General features: G+C 39.2%; 1 protein-coding gene across 1 annotated transcript in view; it reads right to left on the minus strand.

Annotated features, from left to right (window-relative positions):
* Nucleotides 1–4,704: 4,704 nt before the first annotated feature.
* Nucleotides 4,705–18,232, minus strand: part of LOC135701636 (shootin-1) — a 67,515-nt gene continuing 53,987 nt past the window's right edge. Inside the window, exon 7 of the mRNA XM_065222486.1 lies at nt 4,705–5,301. Coding sequence (XP_065078558.1) covers nt 4,862–5,301 — 440 coding nt within the window. The 3' untranslated portion in view covers nt 4,705–4,861. The remainder of the gene's footprint in view (nt 5,302–18,232) is intronic.

An 18,232-nucleotide genomic window follows, 5' to 3' on the forward strand; every position in this document is an offset into this window, starting at 1 on the left:
ACGTTTTCCGGAAATACCCATATTGTAGCGTATTTGACAGTTTTTCTTGAATCGATGACCGCCATCTTGGATTTTAAAATGGCGTCCAAAATCGATTTAAAGCCTCTCTAGACATCATCCCCTTTCCGGAAATGCCCATATTGTAGGGTATTTGACAGTTTTTCTTGAACCGATGGCCGCCATCTTGGATTCCAAAACGACGTCTGGCATCGATTTCCGGACTCTACACGTCGTACCCTTTCCCGAAATACCCATATTGTAGCGTATGTGACAGTTTTTCTTGAACCGATGGCCGCAATCTTGGATTTCCAAATGACGTCTGGCATCGATTTTCAGCCTATACACGTCGTTCCCTTTCCGAAAATATCTATATTGTAGGGTATTTGACAGTTTTTCTTGAATCGATGACCGCCATCTTGGATTTTAAAATGGCGCCCGAAATCGATTCACAGCATCTCTACACGTCATCCCTATTTCGTTTCGTGTTCTCACATTGCACAGCAACATCTTATATGGACAAGCTTTCCAGAAATAAAATATTAAGGAAGTTCATGTGCACACTAGCGCCGCGTAGTGAGAGAGTTCTGAACAGTCTTGTAAGTGGTCACCGTAGTCGACATATTTTCAGTGATAATCGACTGCCTTTGCTTCCGACCCTAGCAAAACAAGCTATCAAATTACAGTACCAAACTAAAATGTCATATGACAGGCTCTGTCATACGACACTGTCGCCGAAGACCGTCACGAATGTATGTATTTTAGTTTTTCTCATGATTAGAGCTGCTGATGTTGTGCTTGTGTGAATTCTGAAAATAGCAAGCAACGATGTCCTAGTAATAACATTTCTGATCAGAAATGGTTTAATTTACACCAAATTGAGGAATTAGAACGAAATCACACATGTCATATGATAATTATTTGAAAATTTTCCATTTGCTCGAATGTTGTTCTACCGTTTGTGTTGTGTAAGAGAGCCGACGGTAGAGCATGAGAGTACGAATAAAAACAGACTGTCGCGCACGACAACGAAGCGAGTGTCGTAAAAAACGTCAACAGTTTCAACCCCTGGTTCTGAACTATTAGGCCCAACATCCGAAAGGACTTGGTCGCCTGAACAACTTTGCTGAAGTCAGTAACCTTCTATATGGCCAGGATTTTGAGATACAGCTTATATAGGAAGCTCATGTGCACACTAGCGCTGTGTAGTGAGAGAGTTTTGAACTAATATGGCCACCATCCAAAAGGACTTGGTCACTTGAACAACTTTGCTGAAGACAGTAACTGTCCATATGGTCAGGATCACGAAATATTCTATGTTGGACCTAAGATCCATATATTATAACGCCCGTCATAAGTAACATTAAAGTAAAGCGCCTCTAGCGGCGTAGTTCCCAATTAAACCTAAATCCAATAACACAGGCTTGTTGGTCTATCCCAGTACAACATATTTGTCCAAAACAATATATATATTGAAACAAATGAGACAAACTACCACAGTCCCTATTAGTAAAAATCCCATAAGCTGTGGGTATCCTTATTCGCGGTTAGCCCGGCAATAAGGGTCCGGCAATAAGGAATCCGGCAATAAGGATTCCTGACTGTATTACCATTGGAATTGCTTTGAACATTATCCCATGAGTGGTGTTTTGCATTCAAATCACCAATAATGAAGAATTTTGACCTATGACGGGAAGTCACCCTTGAGAAAATTCTTTTGCTGGCCTACGCATTGTAATGGCAAATAGGCAGCTAAATATAAACGCAAGTTGTAAAAATTTGGTCTTGACAAAAACTACAAAAGTTTCAAAAAATTTGGTTTCAAACGAAGAAAGAATTTGATGTTTGATACGTGTATGAACCATGATGGAAACGATCATTTCAATAAACGAAATAATTTGCGTCCCTTTTAACCTTATGGTCAGGATTAAGGAACGTTTCAGTTATAACTGCGATATGTACGTTATGAACTCTCAAAATGTTAAATAGCTCGTCTTCATTATCTTTAAGAGATCGAGCATTCCAATTCAAAATATTTACTGATTTAAAATCGATTACTAAATTTCAAAGTCATGACGATATTGTTCGCAAATTTTACTCCAGTTTGTATAGCATCAACCATGGAGTTAGTTTTCAACATCAGTAATCATGTCGATTAATGGTTTCTGTAAAAATTCTATTTTTCTAAAATTGTTGTTAACAGCAGATTAAGTTGTACCTGGTTGGGAAATGTGTAGCGTCTCCAATCTGTCGCTTAGAACGATCGATTGCTTTGTTTGCCTTACATTCCCAAAAAATGGATTTGTTGTTTTAACCCAAATTTGAAGATTTAAATTAAAGGATCTTCCTTCATTGGACAGTTGTCCGTTACGTGAGAGGAATCACCATTATTCATGTAATTAGCTGGCATGTAGCAATTTTTAGCTCCGTGACCCCATCCCTGGCACTTACGGCACTTACGGCACTGGGTGAGGCTTGGGAAATGTCCTCTTGTCTTCCTGAAGTGTTCCCACTTTACGCGGATATGGAGCGTAAGGCTAGATTTTTCTTAGGCCGTAAGATTGTTTAGTTCACTTATCACAATCATTAGAAATCCCGTTGCGCGAAACGCCAGGGCGGGATTTCATTTTCCTTTCGATTACTTGGACTAGCACAACTCCAAGGTATTTTGCCAGTTCATCTTTGATCTGATCCAGGGATTCACCACTGGGCAGTGCTTTCATGACAACCTTGAACACACGTTCAGTTTTGGTGTCGTAAGTAAAAAATTTGTGCTTCTTCTCAGTAAGATACTTGAGAAGACATTTAAATCCGTCCAAGGTTTCAGCCAATACACGGCATTCACCCCGACGTCCAATTTGTAGTGAAAACTTAACTTTCACGAAATTCAAAAGTTCCGTGCAAAGAGCATGGAAATCGGAAGTGGTTATCACAATTTGAGGGACCTTTTCCTTCGTTGCAATAAGCCGGGAATGTTTGATGGAATTTTGCCTCGATGATGGATCATTCTCATCTCTCCGTGAGCATATCAAATTGAAGGAGAATCAAGAGATTGCCCTTTTCCTTTGCGTTTAGGCGGTGGCAGAAAAACGTTCCTCCAAATCGACTTCCAAACAGATTACTATAAGAATGCGAAGGATCGAAGAGGAATTTTCCAAATCGATGTCCAAGCTGGATTACCTCGGGTAAGGTCCAAATTAGTATAGAAGAAGAATTAGAATCGAACAAGGTAGACAATTTGCAGGTGTTTAATTGTAGCTTTAGGTAGCACCAAAAAGCAAATAGATCCGCACGGCAAGTGAGCACGATGCGGGCTGATACTGTTTTCGCTCATTTCTCTTAGACTATGGCGTCCCGCTCATAGTCCGTGTTGTCGGAGATGATGTTCGTTTGGATAGTTGAAAATTTCAGCCATTTAATCAGTTCATTAAATAGATCAACGAGTAAGTTAAGGGCTCTCCCGTAACATGGGTGGATCACCTTTTCGTGGTACGTTACGGGATGTAAGATCTACCACCGATTCCTAGTCATTACCGGTGTCATTCCTTAATTTTGTTGCTAAGGAATCCAATTTTGACTGACAAAGGGGCGCGCATTTGGAGGGTGTTCCAACACTACGAAGGGTATAAATAGCGTGACCTTTCAATTAGACGCTGATACAACTGTAAAAAATCGAATACTTCATCATTTCTCAATAGTGAGAAGGACACGGGGTATACTACAGTAGATCAAATTACCCGAACAGAGGAAAAAAAGTTAAAAGGCTGTTCATTAGAGTGATGCAAAATTTGAAATTTTTGCTCCACAATACTTAAACGATTCCAAATCGGATCCTGACTAACCTCTCAAAATGTGAACCCATTTGGTGAGAAACTGAGATGGCACAAACCATTTGAAGTTTGTATGGGAATTACAGTGGTAAAACGAAGATGTTTGTTCATGTCGATCTAATAATTCACCATATCGGTCTGCTTCAAAAGTTTTCACCTGTACTTGTAGGAAATTTTCCAGCTACAACTTTGCTCAAGATCACTTTTTGATTAAATGCAAGGATCGAAAGTTATCAATAGTTCAATGCGTTGATGTCTTATGATCATGCTCAATCAACTGCTCAGCAGGCAACATTGGTGTTTCTGGGGTGTTGAATAGGACACACAAATCATGGCTACTATGTCACACTGCAAAATACAGTGTTGCCTACAGAGCAGCTGCTTGATCATGTCATAAGTTTACCAATCTCTTAAATAAATAATAACTTTTTCCTGTCTCGTTTTACGTAGAAACAATCTTCAGCTAAGTTGTAGCTGAAAAAATGTTCTATAAGAATGTATATCGAACTGTTTCGCAGCTCACTATGGAAAAGACTAGAAGGCAATGAACAACAAGTTGAGATTTTCCATAGTAATTTTCATGTAAACTTCAAACGGCTTGTGCGAAGTCTGTTTCTAACCAAATGAGTTGTAACTTTGAGAGACTAATCAGGACCCGATTTGAAACCATTTAAGCACTGTGGAGCGAAAAAGTCAAATTTTGCATCAGTCTGTTCATAAACTACATAGACAGTTTATGAGAGATTTTAGACCCGTCCATTGAAATTTGAAAATTTTTCTGAGCATTACACATTCGTCAAGTTTCTACATAGTTTATGAGCAGCCAGAAGTAGACACAATGTGACGTGATACTTAACCCAGATAACAGATTTGTATTAAAAATGGTTTATTATGACATAAAATAGTAACGTACACTACAGTGAACAATTAGCTAATTAATAAAAGTAAAATAATAATCTAGCTTCTGAATTAAATTAACCAAATGCAATGTTAAGCTGAATCACGTAGTCGAATAAGTAGTTTCGTTAATCAATTCAAATGTCAACGACACCGGTAATCACAGTCCTAGCTCGTCTCCCGCTGCTCCCATCTGTAGCATCACTAATCTTACTCTCACTCGACTTGCCCTCATCGGAACCGTTAGCATTGACATCGCAAAATGGCACCAGGTCCGATTCGACAATAACCTTCGATTGGCGGTTGCGTCGTTTCATCCGTTCGAGAATTTCGTACATCTCACGCATGGCCGGATTCTTGGCAGCCAGTTGACTGTAGGACTGCTGGCTTCGTCTACTGTTGCCGCTGCTGTAGGCACCGTTGAAGTTGTTGGTGTCAATGTTGTGGTTGCTGGGAGTGATGCTGGAACTGGAACCACCGGTATCATGATTGCCTTCCAGGTCTTTGAGTACATTCGGCTTGCGACGACGTAACGTTACGCGGCCGCTCTTGATGTCAGCTATCACGGAGTCTAGACCTGTCGGGAGGGTGGAAAAGAGAAAGTAGTCAGGGTTAATGTATGTGTTGCATGCTGGTGGAAAATCGATGCAACATAGAACGGGATGATGTCTAGGGTGACAAAGTTGTGGCAAGGATGAGCTTTTCCTGTTCTGGCAGGAACCCACATGCAGTATTTATGTATGCGTATGAGTGATTGAGTACTCCTGCCGAAAACTTTGTTACACATTCTTCAACTGAGTGCCAGGATTTTTGGTGTGTGAAGTGGCACTTATGTATCTCCCGTTGCGAGAAAAGACAGTAATCAAAATAGATTGATACAACCGAAGGCATTGTAAATTGATTGCAGACAGAGCAAGTATTGTAATTCAAGACCGTGGATCACAGCGGGACATTTTTTTCCCAAAGTGAATCACAGTAGGCGATCAGAAGTAGACACTAGACTGCCTACTGTGAGTGAGGAAAAACGGAAGCACACTCCAGCATGCAATCTAGACTCTGGGGGATTCGTCCTGCCGTGTTGAGCTCAGTTGATATCCAGTTGTGGCGCGATTCGGATCGGTGCCAACATTTCGAGCGCGAATCGTCTCGTCTTCTACCTGTTGCTTTCCACAGTTTCGTTGGAGTTGTCCTGTTTTGTGTTCACTTCCGGTGAGCGGTTAAGTACCGGTTTCATGCTCGATTCCAGTTATTTAGGTCAATTGGGTTTCAAGCAAGCTAATGAGTGTTCAAGTGCTGTGATGTTGATGAAGATTTTGCCTTCCGGCAGGTCCCATCTTTCTGGAATCACCTATTGGAGTATTGGATATATGGACTGCAATGGGATTAATCTCGCATCGCATCAATCGACTGGAGTACAGCCAGCGAGGTGGCTAGATGAAACGGGAAATGGAAGGCAAATTCGATTATCGTTTGTCGAGAGTGAGCGTAGTGATTTTTGACTGGATGCCCGGCCTTGGCATTTTGTGTACATATTTTACATGATGACAATGTTGATGGCGCGAACAACAATGGCAGGTGATTTTCCTGGCTATTTATCGTTCCAGTGCGCGCTCTACGGTGGTGGATGAAGGGAAATGCAAATTATTTTCGATCAGGATCTAGGCTGAAGGCTGTTCGGGAGGGAAATTCGAGATAAAGTGAAGTGAATTTCATTTGCTGTGCTTAAGTGGCCGATAAATATCGTTGAAAGGTGTAATGGTGCGGGGATGAGCTTTGGTGGAAGTTTTCTGTTTTGTTTTCAAATTGTGTAAGGATGCTCAAACATTTTAACTTTTCAAATGGAGCCATATGGTACGCTGGACAATCAGTCCTTGGATTTAGTGTTTGGCATTGCTGCACATTTAAATGGTGTTTAGGGAATTCCCTTAGATCAATCTTTATATAATGCAAGACAATGCTTCGGGATGAAATTTATTTTTGACTTCTCTAAGCATAGATGATCGCTAAACTTGCCATAGAATATACAAATTATGAAAAAAATATGATACAGACAGCAAATGCTTTACAACAATAACTTTGAAAGTTCTCAACGCTACGCTGAGGGCAGGTTTTAAGTTTCAGTTGAAACATAGTAGCCAAAGAAGTAGCAAACTGAAGAAAAAACTGTTGAAAAATTACGCACGGTTGAAGTATGGCGTACAACAAAGTGGATAGCTGCAGCCTACAACCACAGACAAACAGACGTAAATCTTTGAAAAAGTTTTTCTTGAAAACATAGTATCTCAAAACATATGACCTCAGTAACGACATCTCTCGGGCTTCTCGCGGAAAACAAGCTTGCTCGCTAGCTCGCAAACAATATTGCATAAAAGTTCTATAGAATGTATAGAAACGTCAAAGTGATCCGATACCAGCGCTGCGGCGAATAGTTCGCGGAACTGATAATATTCAAATCAACCGTGAAATGCATGAACGAAGATACACAATGAAGGGTTACGTCTGTAAGTCTGTGCTACAACTATAAATGCTCCAGAAATTATTGGGACTAAAAGAACTCTTGTGATCTCCAGGTAATTTAGGTACACTGATAACTTTAAAAACTCTCGCAATTTGAAGAACTCTCAAACTCCCGGGACTGCGAAAATTCCAAGATCTGCCGAATGTCAAAGCACTTCGAGAACTCTCCAAATTGACAAACGCTTTGGGAATATCGACTGCAAAAAAATCTGAATTATCGGAATACTTAAATTTTGAAAGACACGGAACTGTGAGCACTCATGAAATTCCAGGTGTACCGAATCTCTGGTAGTTCAGAAACTTTTGGAATGCCTGGATCTTCAATAACTTTTGATTCTCCCGAAAATCCCAGAACTGAATCACCGAACCGATTTACTCTAAATGTTGAAATAAATTCTAGAAATAGTGTATCTTTGTAGTCATTGGCACAGCATTTGTAAAAAAGACGATTTTTATTTGCCCCAGCGCTTAAAATTTACCTCGTCATAAAACGGGTAGGGGTTAGTATTCATGCAGTAGTAGAAACTCAAAAAATCAGAAATCTTTGGACTAACAACAATAATTTAAACAAATCAATGCTAAACTTTCAGTCCCTATCTGATAGTTGGCGTTCATGTACCTTGAAAGCGGACAGAAAAAGTTTAACGTCGAATTCGACGTCGAAATCACAAGCGGTTCGTTGGCACCGTGCCGCACGGTGCCGAGCAAGGAATCAAAAATATCTCCAAATGACAAAATGACAAGCGATCAACGAACCGAATAATAACGCTATGTCAGAAGTGGAAAGCAATAATGATATCAGTGCCAACATTTCAAAGGGGCGTAATTGCATTGGTAAACAATGGCTTTAGTCGTCGATTTCTCGCGAATGAAAGCTTACTCATGAAAATGAATGACACCAGCACGCAGAGGGATGTTTCCTGTACCAGCTAGCATATGTAATTTTGATGAGTGGGCTTTTATTTGCAAGAAATCGACGGCTAAAGCCATTGTTTGCAAAAGCAATTACGCCCATTTGAAATGTTGACACTGATATAATCTAATCTTCTTCGTTCTTTTTCATGACGAGCAGCTCGTGCGACACAACTCACTCGGGGCGGTAGAACGAAACGAGCAAATTGTTGGCAAGCTGCTTCACGAAGTAAACCCGAAGATGATACACGTGTGTTAATGGGAATTTTTTTGTTATGTCTTTTCTCGATTTATATCGAGCTTTGTCCTCATCCGTGTATATTGCAACCAATGACGGCATAATCCTCACTCAAATGATTTTGTTTCGCTCTCAAGGGCTCCCAATATCACGCGAGATACTGGAATAAAATATCAAGCATGATATTGATTTAACAAGCTCCTTTGATACTGCGAGACAATTCAGAATATGTAAAATTGTAGCTACGAGTTGACTTACCACCACAATGATTCCGTAGCACATCGTATTCTTATAAAGAGAAAGCATAGCTTGCTATCTCTCTTTACTCTTCACAGATGACAGACACGAAGTTACTGCTACCAGCAGTGATGGAAGTTTCGGTTCGTGTTCGGGTGTACATCAAAAATCTTGAAGCTCAAACTCACCACAGTTTGGTGAGAATTGTAGCTGGTGAGTTTTGTTAGCATGATATCAGAGCAGCCGTATCACAGCTTCTAATATCATCCGATATTGTCTGCTTGTTGATTTTTGTTTACGATACTCAAATGAGATTATTCTCATAGGTGAGATTTGATCTTTTGATATTTTCCCAACACTGATTGCAACAAAGCAGGCAAGCAATATATCATTATCCTTCTACCACGCGGATCGAGCTATGTTACAGAGCGAGTTTGTCATGGTAGTCGTAGCAACCGTTTTGTCTGTATCGTTGGTTGCTTTATGTGTTTGGATTCGCTGGTGCCAAGCCAAAACCTATAGCACCGTGTTCGGGTTTCTCTTTTGGTTCGGTTGGGTGCCAATATGCTGCACCGACACCGGGGGGTTTATCAAAGAAACCCAGTGCCGTGCAAACATAAGTACAGTCAGGAATCCTTATTGCCGGGGTAACGGGGGCGTGAATAAGGAACCGCGAATAAGGATACCCACAGCTTATGGGATTTGCACTAATAAGGGCTGTAGTGGATTATCTCATTTGTTTCAATATATAGAGCTATACTTTTTCCGACGAAGTTGTTGTACTGGGACTAACAAGCCTGTGTCATTGGATACAGGTTTAATTGGGAACTACGCCGATAGAGGCGCTTCACTTTTATGTTACTTATAACGGGCGCTATAATATATGGATCTTAGGTCCAACATAGAATATATCGTGATCCTGGCCATATAGAAGGTTACTGTCTTATATTAGTTCAGAACTCTCTCACTACACAGTGCTGGTGTGCACATGAGCTTCGTATAAAAGCTGTATCTCAAAATCCTGGCCATATAGAAGGTTACTGTCTTCAGTAAAGTTTTCCAGGTGAGCATTTCCTTTGGTATAGTGTTCATATTAAATCAGAGCTCTCTCGCTCTCCACGCAGCGCTAGTGTGCATGTGAACTTTCTATATAAACTGTATCTCAAGAACCTGGCCATGTAGAAAGTTGCTGTCTTGAGCAAAGTTGTTCAGCTAACCAAGCCCTTTCGGATGGTGGTCATATCATTTCAGAACTATCTCACTACGCGGCGCTAGCGTGTACATGAACTTCCTTAATATGTTATGTATGAAAAGCTTGTTCATATACGGATGTTGCTGTGCAATGTGAGGACAGGAACTGGAAAAGGTATGATGGGTAGAGGCCAGAAATCTTTTTCGGACGCCATTTTAAAATCCAAGATGGCGACTATCGGTTCAAGGAAAACTGTCGTATACCCTACAATATGGGTATTTCTGGAAAAGGGATGTCGTTTAGAGGCCGGAAATCGATGCTAGACGTCATTTTGGAAACCAAGATGGCGGTCATTGGTTCAAGAAAAACTGTCAAATACCCTACAATATGGGCATTTCCGGAAAAAAGACAACGTGTAGAGGTCGTAAATCGATGCCGGGCGCCATTTTGGGCTCCAAGATGGCGACTATCGGTTCAAGAAAAATTGTCAAATACCCTACAATATGGGTATTTCCGGATAGGGGATAACGTGTAGAGACCAGAAATCAATGCCAGACGGCAATTCGGAATCCAACAGGGTGACCATCAGTTCAAGAAAAACTGTCAAATACCCTACAATATGGGTATTTTCGGATAGGGGACGACGTGTAGAGGCTGTATATCGATGCCAGAATCCAGCAATAAGGATTCCTGACTGCCACGGTGCCGCACCGAGCGATGTTTTACCAAATCTGACTGAAAACTCCTTTTACGAACCAAACCACAGTGAGACCATTCTGGAAAAAGACGGTCGAAACTCTTTTCTCACCTTTCCATCTTGGAAGAAGTTGTTTGAAATGTTATTTTGCATGGCAAACATACTTTTGAACTGGGGGCAAGACAGCTATAATCAGAGTAAATATATTTGCAGCGAGTAAATTTGAGTTACTCATATTTACTCAAAAATGATCAAAGTAGTCTCAAATTTCTAATCAAAGAAAATATCGTCTGACAGCATATTTCGTTTGAAGCATCTGTTCGCCCATTTGACAGATCGAATCGTTCGTTTAACAAATCGAATTGTGGACAAACGAAATGCTCCTGTGGTGGTTTGACTGCATGACGGTTTTACGGGGCTTGTCGTTCGTGTGTGGCTTGGATGCCTTTCAGTGAAGTTTGACTCATTAACATGGATGAGAGGATGTATTTAATGATGAAAAAAATATCGAAGGATTTTTCACAAAGAAGAAGTAAACAAATTATTTACCCTTTATGGAACCTTAACACTATAAATCATGCCATGGCCAACAACCAAAACCAGTGCCCAGAACACAACATTTCATGAAATATCAAGCGTCTAATCCCTAAAGAATGATCGAGTAATGTTATAAATCGAATAAAGCTTTCGGTGAATCTATAGATAGCATAACATGCAAAACTCATATGTTACCAATAATAGGAAGGCACTGTATTCTTATCTTTTTGAAAATCGTGCAGACTGTATGTACTCTATTATTTTTTATATATTTGTGTAAATTACGTTTTCATTGAGTTCCTGGAAGTTAAAAAAGTAGAAGGGTCTGTGCCTAGGGGCACGAACGGAAGCTTGACGTAGGACCGCTAGTGCACGAAATATGTGAAGAGTATTAAGTTCTTTTAATTGGTCAAATATCTATTATCTCAACTCTTTCCGTTTTTGAATTGTAGGCGTATCAAATTTGTAGTAATCTTTTACAAAGAGAAAGTTGATTACGAGAATCAATCAAAATCACTTGCACCCCTGCTTCCAAGTTTGAGTGGTCGTTAGGGGCTTGTGGTTCTGAATATGGACAAACAAGCACAGATAAATTCTATTCCAACTCTTTACTGATGTAAGCTTGATGGCCCTGAAAAGGGCCGTTTTATTGAAGAGGACATCTATGGCCACTTACGCTTGGCGTGTTTAGTGTAGGTGACAGCATCACGGACCTCATTTTCCAGGAACACCTTCAACACACCTCGTGGATCAGACCGGAGATACGTCAGACACCGCCACGGTGAGCCAGACGACGGATGGTAGTTATCTCGAAGAATTTGCGATGACGATTGGCACCCCCTTTGCCACGACCAGTCAATTGTTGCTTGTTAGGTTATAGAAAAGTGGACTAACCACCTTCCTACTGCTGCTATTGCTGATCACGCCGTCCGAAGCGAAAATGAGCTGATACCAGACAGCAGCGCTGCTTTATATCTTTTTAGGTTAAAGCAGAATGATGTGCAACCAAGTGGTATAAAAGCTACAAAGACTCCTCCCATTATGAGTAGTTTGCTATCAAGTAGCGACACTGGCTATTTTCTTTTTGCGTACACGGCGAATGAGAACGACCCAAATTTGAGTTTAGTTCACTCATAATCGCCAAAAGTATAGGAACTCAGCGACGAGTAAATTTGTCTCATGGTTTCCTGTGGAAAACCTAAAAGCCAGAATATGAGGAAATTGACGAAAATTTTATTCAGCCTCGGAGTAGTACCAATAGACCGAGTGAATCCAATTTTTACTTTCCTCAAATTCGGGAAATTTTCCCTGGAAAAACCTGGGAAAACATGAGGCAAATTTACTCATCGCTGAGTTCCTGAACTTTATTTCTTATTTCTGAGATAACTAAACTCAAATTTGGGTCGTTCTCATTTGCCGTGATATCACCTTGAAAGATATCGGCGCCGGTGGTTAGCGTGATTACCTCTCACCCCAGCAGGCCTGGGTCCAATCTCAGTCGGCGCCACCGACATGTTCTAAGGCATAACATCTCTGGGAGCTGCCTCCCTGGCGTCGGTAGCATTGGAGCTCAGTACGGAAAACAAATCTCGCGTCACTTTTCAATAGGTCCTATCTACATTTATCGATTCTCTTCATCGACACTCTCTTTCGTAAATAACTCGGCTTCACAAATCTGGATCAACAATAGAAAAGGGCCCATCAGCATTTGTAAACAAACCGTTCCAAAGCCCTTTACTCACAAAGCGAAAGCCACCCACACAAACCAACACCATCATCGGATAGGGGAAACTTCTACCTACACGATGATTAGATTTGTGAGGAATGGGCTTTGGAATGGTTTGTTTACAAATGCTGATGGGCCCTTTTCTATTGTTGATCCAGAAATGTTTCCTGCCGTCTTCGTCGAATTAGATGCTAGATTGTTGCTTCTTCCATCGAAAATATCCGGCCGTGGCCATTCAAAGTTGATCAAGGTTGATCAAAATAATTTGTACTCCTGCTTCCAGCTTGATTACACGAGCATTTTATGTGATCATTGGTTCTGAATATGGACAAACAGGCAGATGAATTCTATTCCTACTCTTTACTGTACTAAGCTTGGTGGCCCTGAAAAGAGCCGTTTTGTTGTCAAAGATGATTTAACCTCCGAAACCAAACAGAGTGCGTCTCTGTCACTTCAAAAACGTAGATGACATCCATGGCCCCTTACGCTTGGCGTGTTTAGTGTAGGTGACAGCATCACGGATCTGACATCTTGAAGAATTTGCGTTTGGTTCTGAATATGGCGATGAGTCTGAAAAATATTACGCAATTCCATCCTCCCTGTTCGCACGCGCCCGAGGATCGGAGGCGAATGCCACTTCGACTTGTTTCGTCTACTTACTACTCTCTGACGACTGTGCTGGGGAAGCAGCATATGCATGTAGGTAATTGGTGGATTTGTTAGTTAATTCGACGCTTTTGGGCAATGCTGGACATTTACCAGTTTTTCAATACTTTATTGTTAAAAATCAACATTTGGAAGCATTGTTATCGTTGCGTAGCCATATTTCTGATCGATTGATGATAAAATTATTGAGATTGGACCAGGGGCAGCTGAGTTATTAACGTTCAAAATCTTTCTTAATTTGTTACCTGTTCCATTTTCGGTTTTCACAAAGTGTACCCCCATATAGAAATCAAAGACGTAGTCCTACGTCAAAAAAAATATAAACGTGAACTATATTGCTCTAAGAATTGAATTTATTGAATTAATTTAGTCTAATCCGAACCTATCGAACCACCCCAAAAGTCCCTACACAGAAATTCCAAGAAAGCACGTCAACGTAATTTTCAATATAACAATCAGGTTGCTATGTGTATATAAGATATTGAGCAACGTGAGCTACTCAGAGCTACTCAAAATTAACTCCGGTTTTACTCATGATCAAAAGCTGTCTTGCCCCTAAGCTTTTGAATATAAAAACCAATAAATGATCCATAAAGTATTGGAGAACGATCCATTAAAAACATCCAAATGATCCATAAAACATAGAAGAATATCCTTTTAGTAGTGTGATTGATCCATAAAAAATATCAATATGATCCAATTGTAAAAATGTACCACTTAATTTCTAATGAGCATTGAAATTGTACGAATTACCCATAAACATATTGCAATTGATCCATAGCACATTCAGCAGTGAGCCTTAAACTAAAGAAAGTGATCCATAGAAAATCAAGTTTGCGCACTTAAAAATATAGCCATGTTCGGATTAATGAAAGCAACTTCCTCATAGCAGTCTCGTTTTGGGCAGCTTGAAGGTTTTATTAAACTAATATAAAATCTAATATATTATATTAACAATATGATCCACTCTCTCGCTTAGCTGGCGAACCAAAATTTTTAGCGATGAAAGCACCTCTGTGGCCAAAAAGGCAACTAATGTATTTGTTTATCGTCACGAGGGGTAAACCAAATGAAAATTTGTTGAATATTTAAAATGAATGTATTTCAGCATATTATTTTATTTGATGACAACAGTGACATGTCAGATAAATTTTAAAGTAATATACACAATGTAATTAATGAAAATAATGTGACTCTTACTTTTGTAATAAGTGCTATATTCGCACCCCACGATTGTAATTGAATTGCTGTTGCTGACCTTTTTCAACGCTAGATGGTGCGTGAAACAATATTTTGCGGGTCGCCATTGCAATTTTTGGAAAAGGCATGAATGGATCATATTGTTAATATGATATATTTGATAAAATCTAAACCAATTTTAATGCTTATAATAAAACCTATTTCAGCTTCAAGCAGACCAAAACGAGACTGTCCCGAGGAAGTTGGTTTCAATAATCCGAACATTCTTAAAGAATATAACTTCAAAATGTCAGAGGGATCAACACCACCGTTGAGTGAAGAAGAGAACGGCGATCAAAACTGTACGCTTTGTGAAGGCCATGACCACGTAGATGATATGGTCCAGTGTGATGTCTGCGATTTCTGGACCCATTATATTTGTGCTGGTAAGACAACAGCTGTAAAGGAGGTTCCGTAGACGTGCTCGAAGTGCACAAATATGCTGAAGGTGCCAAAAGGAACCAAGAAGTCTGTCCCAAAGCAGAAAGAATAGTGCGAGGAGTGATACCGGATCCGAATCTGGAAAAGGAAGTAGCAATGAGGTCAGCCTGGAGGAATTTCTAGGACCAGTTGCAGCAGGAGGAAAGCGCAAAGGAGAAAGCGCTGGAGGAAGAGAAATTCCTCCATGAAAAGCGATAGGAGGCTGAGCGGGAGATTTTTCAAACCGAGAGTTAACTTCCGTCACTCTTTCAACAAAAATTTAGGCTATATTTAGGATTTAGGGATTCAATTATTATTTTAGTTTGGTACGCCAAAGATACAGAATGAGCTACTTACTAGTTACTTAGGGTAAATCAAGTATATAGCGTTTAGGAATAAATTGTAGGTTACCAGATTTTTGGATCAAATTGTAGTATCTAGATTAAGCAAATATAGGGTTATTAAATTCAATATTTTCACGAATTCCGCCTCCGTCTAACCTACTTCAGTAGCTAGTTCTCTACAAATCACTACAATTTAATTAAACGATAGGTATAGTAACAAATTTAGACAATTAACTTTATTTAGCTGTAAAACGTGTGCTACATGGTGTGGAATTGTACCTTCTTTTCCTCTTTTTCCTCGTTCTTACTCCGACCTATATAAACTCACAGTTCCGTTGAACCAAACCTGAGTCTGTCATTTCTGACTGCGACCGTTACCGTAGCTCTTCTTATCTCCCACAGGGTTGTCGCTGGGCTTGGCGGTACAGGGTTATCACGATATTCCGAACAGCCATGATCCGAAAATTAGACGTATATTATTCACGATTTGGACACCATATTATTAATGTTGATCCATAAACTATGAAAAATTGCTCCATTACTGCGTAACTGCTTAGATTTACTGACCTGCCGTGTGTTTTTTTTTAGGTAGAAGAGCGATGGTCAAGCGTCTAGAATTAGCTTCCAAAATTAAAAAAAAAATAGTGTCTAAACATGAATATTTTTAAGTGCGCAAACTTGATTTTTTATGGATCACTTTCTTTAGTTTAAGGTTCATTGCTGAATGTTTTATTTATCAATTGCAATATATTATGGCACATTTTACAATTGTATTGCTAAATTTTACATAAAATATTGATAGAATTGATATTGTTTATGGATCATCCACACTTTTTTAGGGATTTTCTCCGATGTTTTATGGATCATTTGGATATTTTTAATGGAACAATTTTCAATATTTTATGGATCATTTTATGAATTCTAAAGGTGCATACTTAGGGCTGCCATTTTGCATCTTTTGAAATATGCATATTCAAGCTTATTAGGTGGTATGACACTTAGAAAAACCAACGCTTTGTAATCACAAGACAATTGGCTTATGTTTTCAGCAAAGTTATAGAATTATGAATTTTATGAAACTTTGCTCAAGACACTAAGTTTATACATCATAAGTCTAGTCAAATATAGTTGAATTATTGTCAGGACTACAGTAAAATCAGTTTTATTTTTTTACTTTTTGGCTTCCTAAATCTTAGCTAATCGATTTGACATGTTCTACAAAGTTTTAAATATCATCAAAATTTACAACTTTTTTAAAGACTGCAATATTGTAAATCGCTTCATTTGCTTTGCAATTCTAATTCCTCTGAAAAAGGCACTTTCTGGCAGCCAGAATTAACGTTGCTTGATCAATCATTATTTGAAGTGCTCTAAAGTGCCTAAAATCCCCGTCAGGTCTGCTAGGTTTTTCCAATAGTCTTTTCGGTCGTTTTGGTTATATTTTTATTATGTTTTGCTATTTATATTAGTTGTTTAATTTTTTTTTATAAATGATAGCTATTATGAATGAATCAATGACTGCGAATTCATCATTATCTTGTGAGTACAAATAATAACACCTTATTAAAATTATAAATAACACCTTATTAAAATTATAAATTTCAAAAGATGCAGAATAATATTTCAAGCAACTTCTTAACCTTGGATTTACCTCGTAAAAAACGATTATTGAAAATATTGTCAAATAGCCCACAATACGGATATTTTTGAAATCGGTGTGACGTTTAGGAACCGGAAATCCATGTCTGACGCCATTTTAAAATCCAAGATGGTGGCTTCTGGTTACAAATAAATTGGGAAATAGTTAGTTGAAGATGCTAATTTCAAATAACAGACTAAAGTGGTAATTTTTATACGATAGATGAGGAGATGAAAGTATAGAATTGATAGTTTCGTTAGAGTACGGCGTGAAAATTGCATACAGAGAGTAGAAAACGAGCAAGGATAACTTTAGGAAGGTACAAACCGGTTTGATCATCTCTCTTTACCAAACTCCCCCGTTGGAGAGGGATGATGAGGGGTATTCCCCCACCACCACTGACAAAAAGAGATGATCGCGGACTCGCTCATGTACCGACGATGTGTTTGAAAAAGTTCTATCGATTTTTACCGCACTCAAGTTGTTATCTGAAGGAAGGCATCCTTGGAAAAAACTGTCAAATACCACACAATATACTGAAACCTCGATTTGTGATCCAAACCAGGGGTCCGTAAGTTGAATAAAAGCGTAAACAACTCTTTATTTGACATTAAGCTCGTAAAATAAATGCGTCGTAAGCTAACACTCTACAGGATTGTAGAAATGCTAAATAAATAGGTGTTCTAGGTTATATAAGAACTCCCTGGAGTGAAGATCTTGAAATCTACTAGTGCAACAAGTGATCTATTGTAGTTTATAGATATGGTAGATGTTTTGGAGCTTCAGGATTTATTTAGATTCGAACCCCATTAAACATGATATCAGCAGATTCTTTTTAAGATGAATTTGATTGAAGTTACATGCTTTGAAAAACTTTCATGATCCGGGATTAACAAATATCTTCACGATTTACGGAGCGTTCTAAGCACTTGCACACTAATCCAGGTCTCTGTTCGGTAATTTTTGAACTGCGGAACTTGTTCGGTAAAAAATCAATTGATTTTTTTCCGAACTTGTACAAATTTTGCTGTTCCTGCGTAGACGTAAATTTGGCAGTTAGACAATATATTGCCGTTTCAGGGAAAATAATTCGACGCAACTGACAGCCACAGCATGCTATTAAAGCTGATAATCTGACGCCAAA

Source organism: Ochlerotatus camptorhynchus, unplaced genomic scaffold (genome assembly GCF_037179485.1).
Source record: "Ochlerotatus camptorhynchus isolate MF236.1 unplaced genomic scaffold, CSIRO-AGI_Acam_v1.1 ptg000170l, whole genome shotgun sequence".
Taxonomy (NCBI): Eukaryota; Metazoa; Arthropoda; class Insecta; order Diptera; family Culicidae; genus Ochlerotatus; species Ochlerotatus camptorhynchus.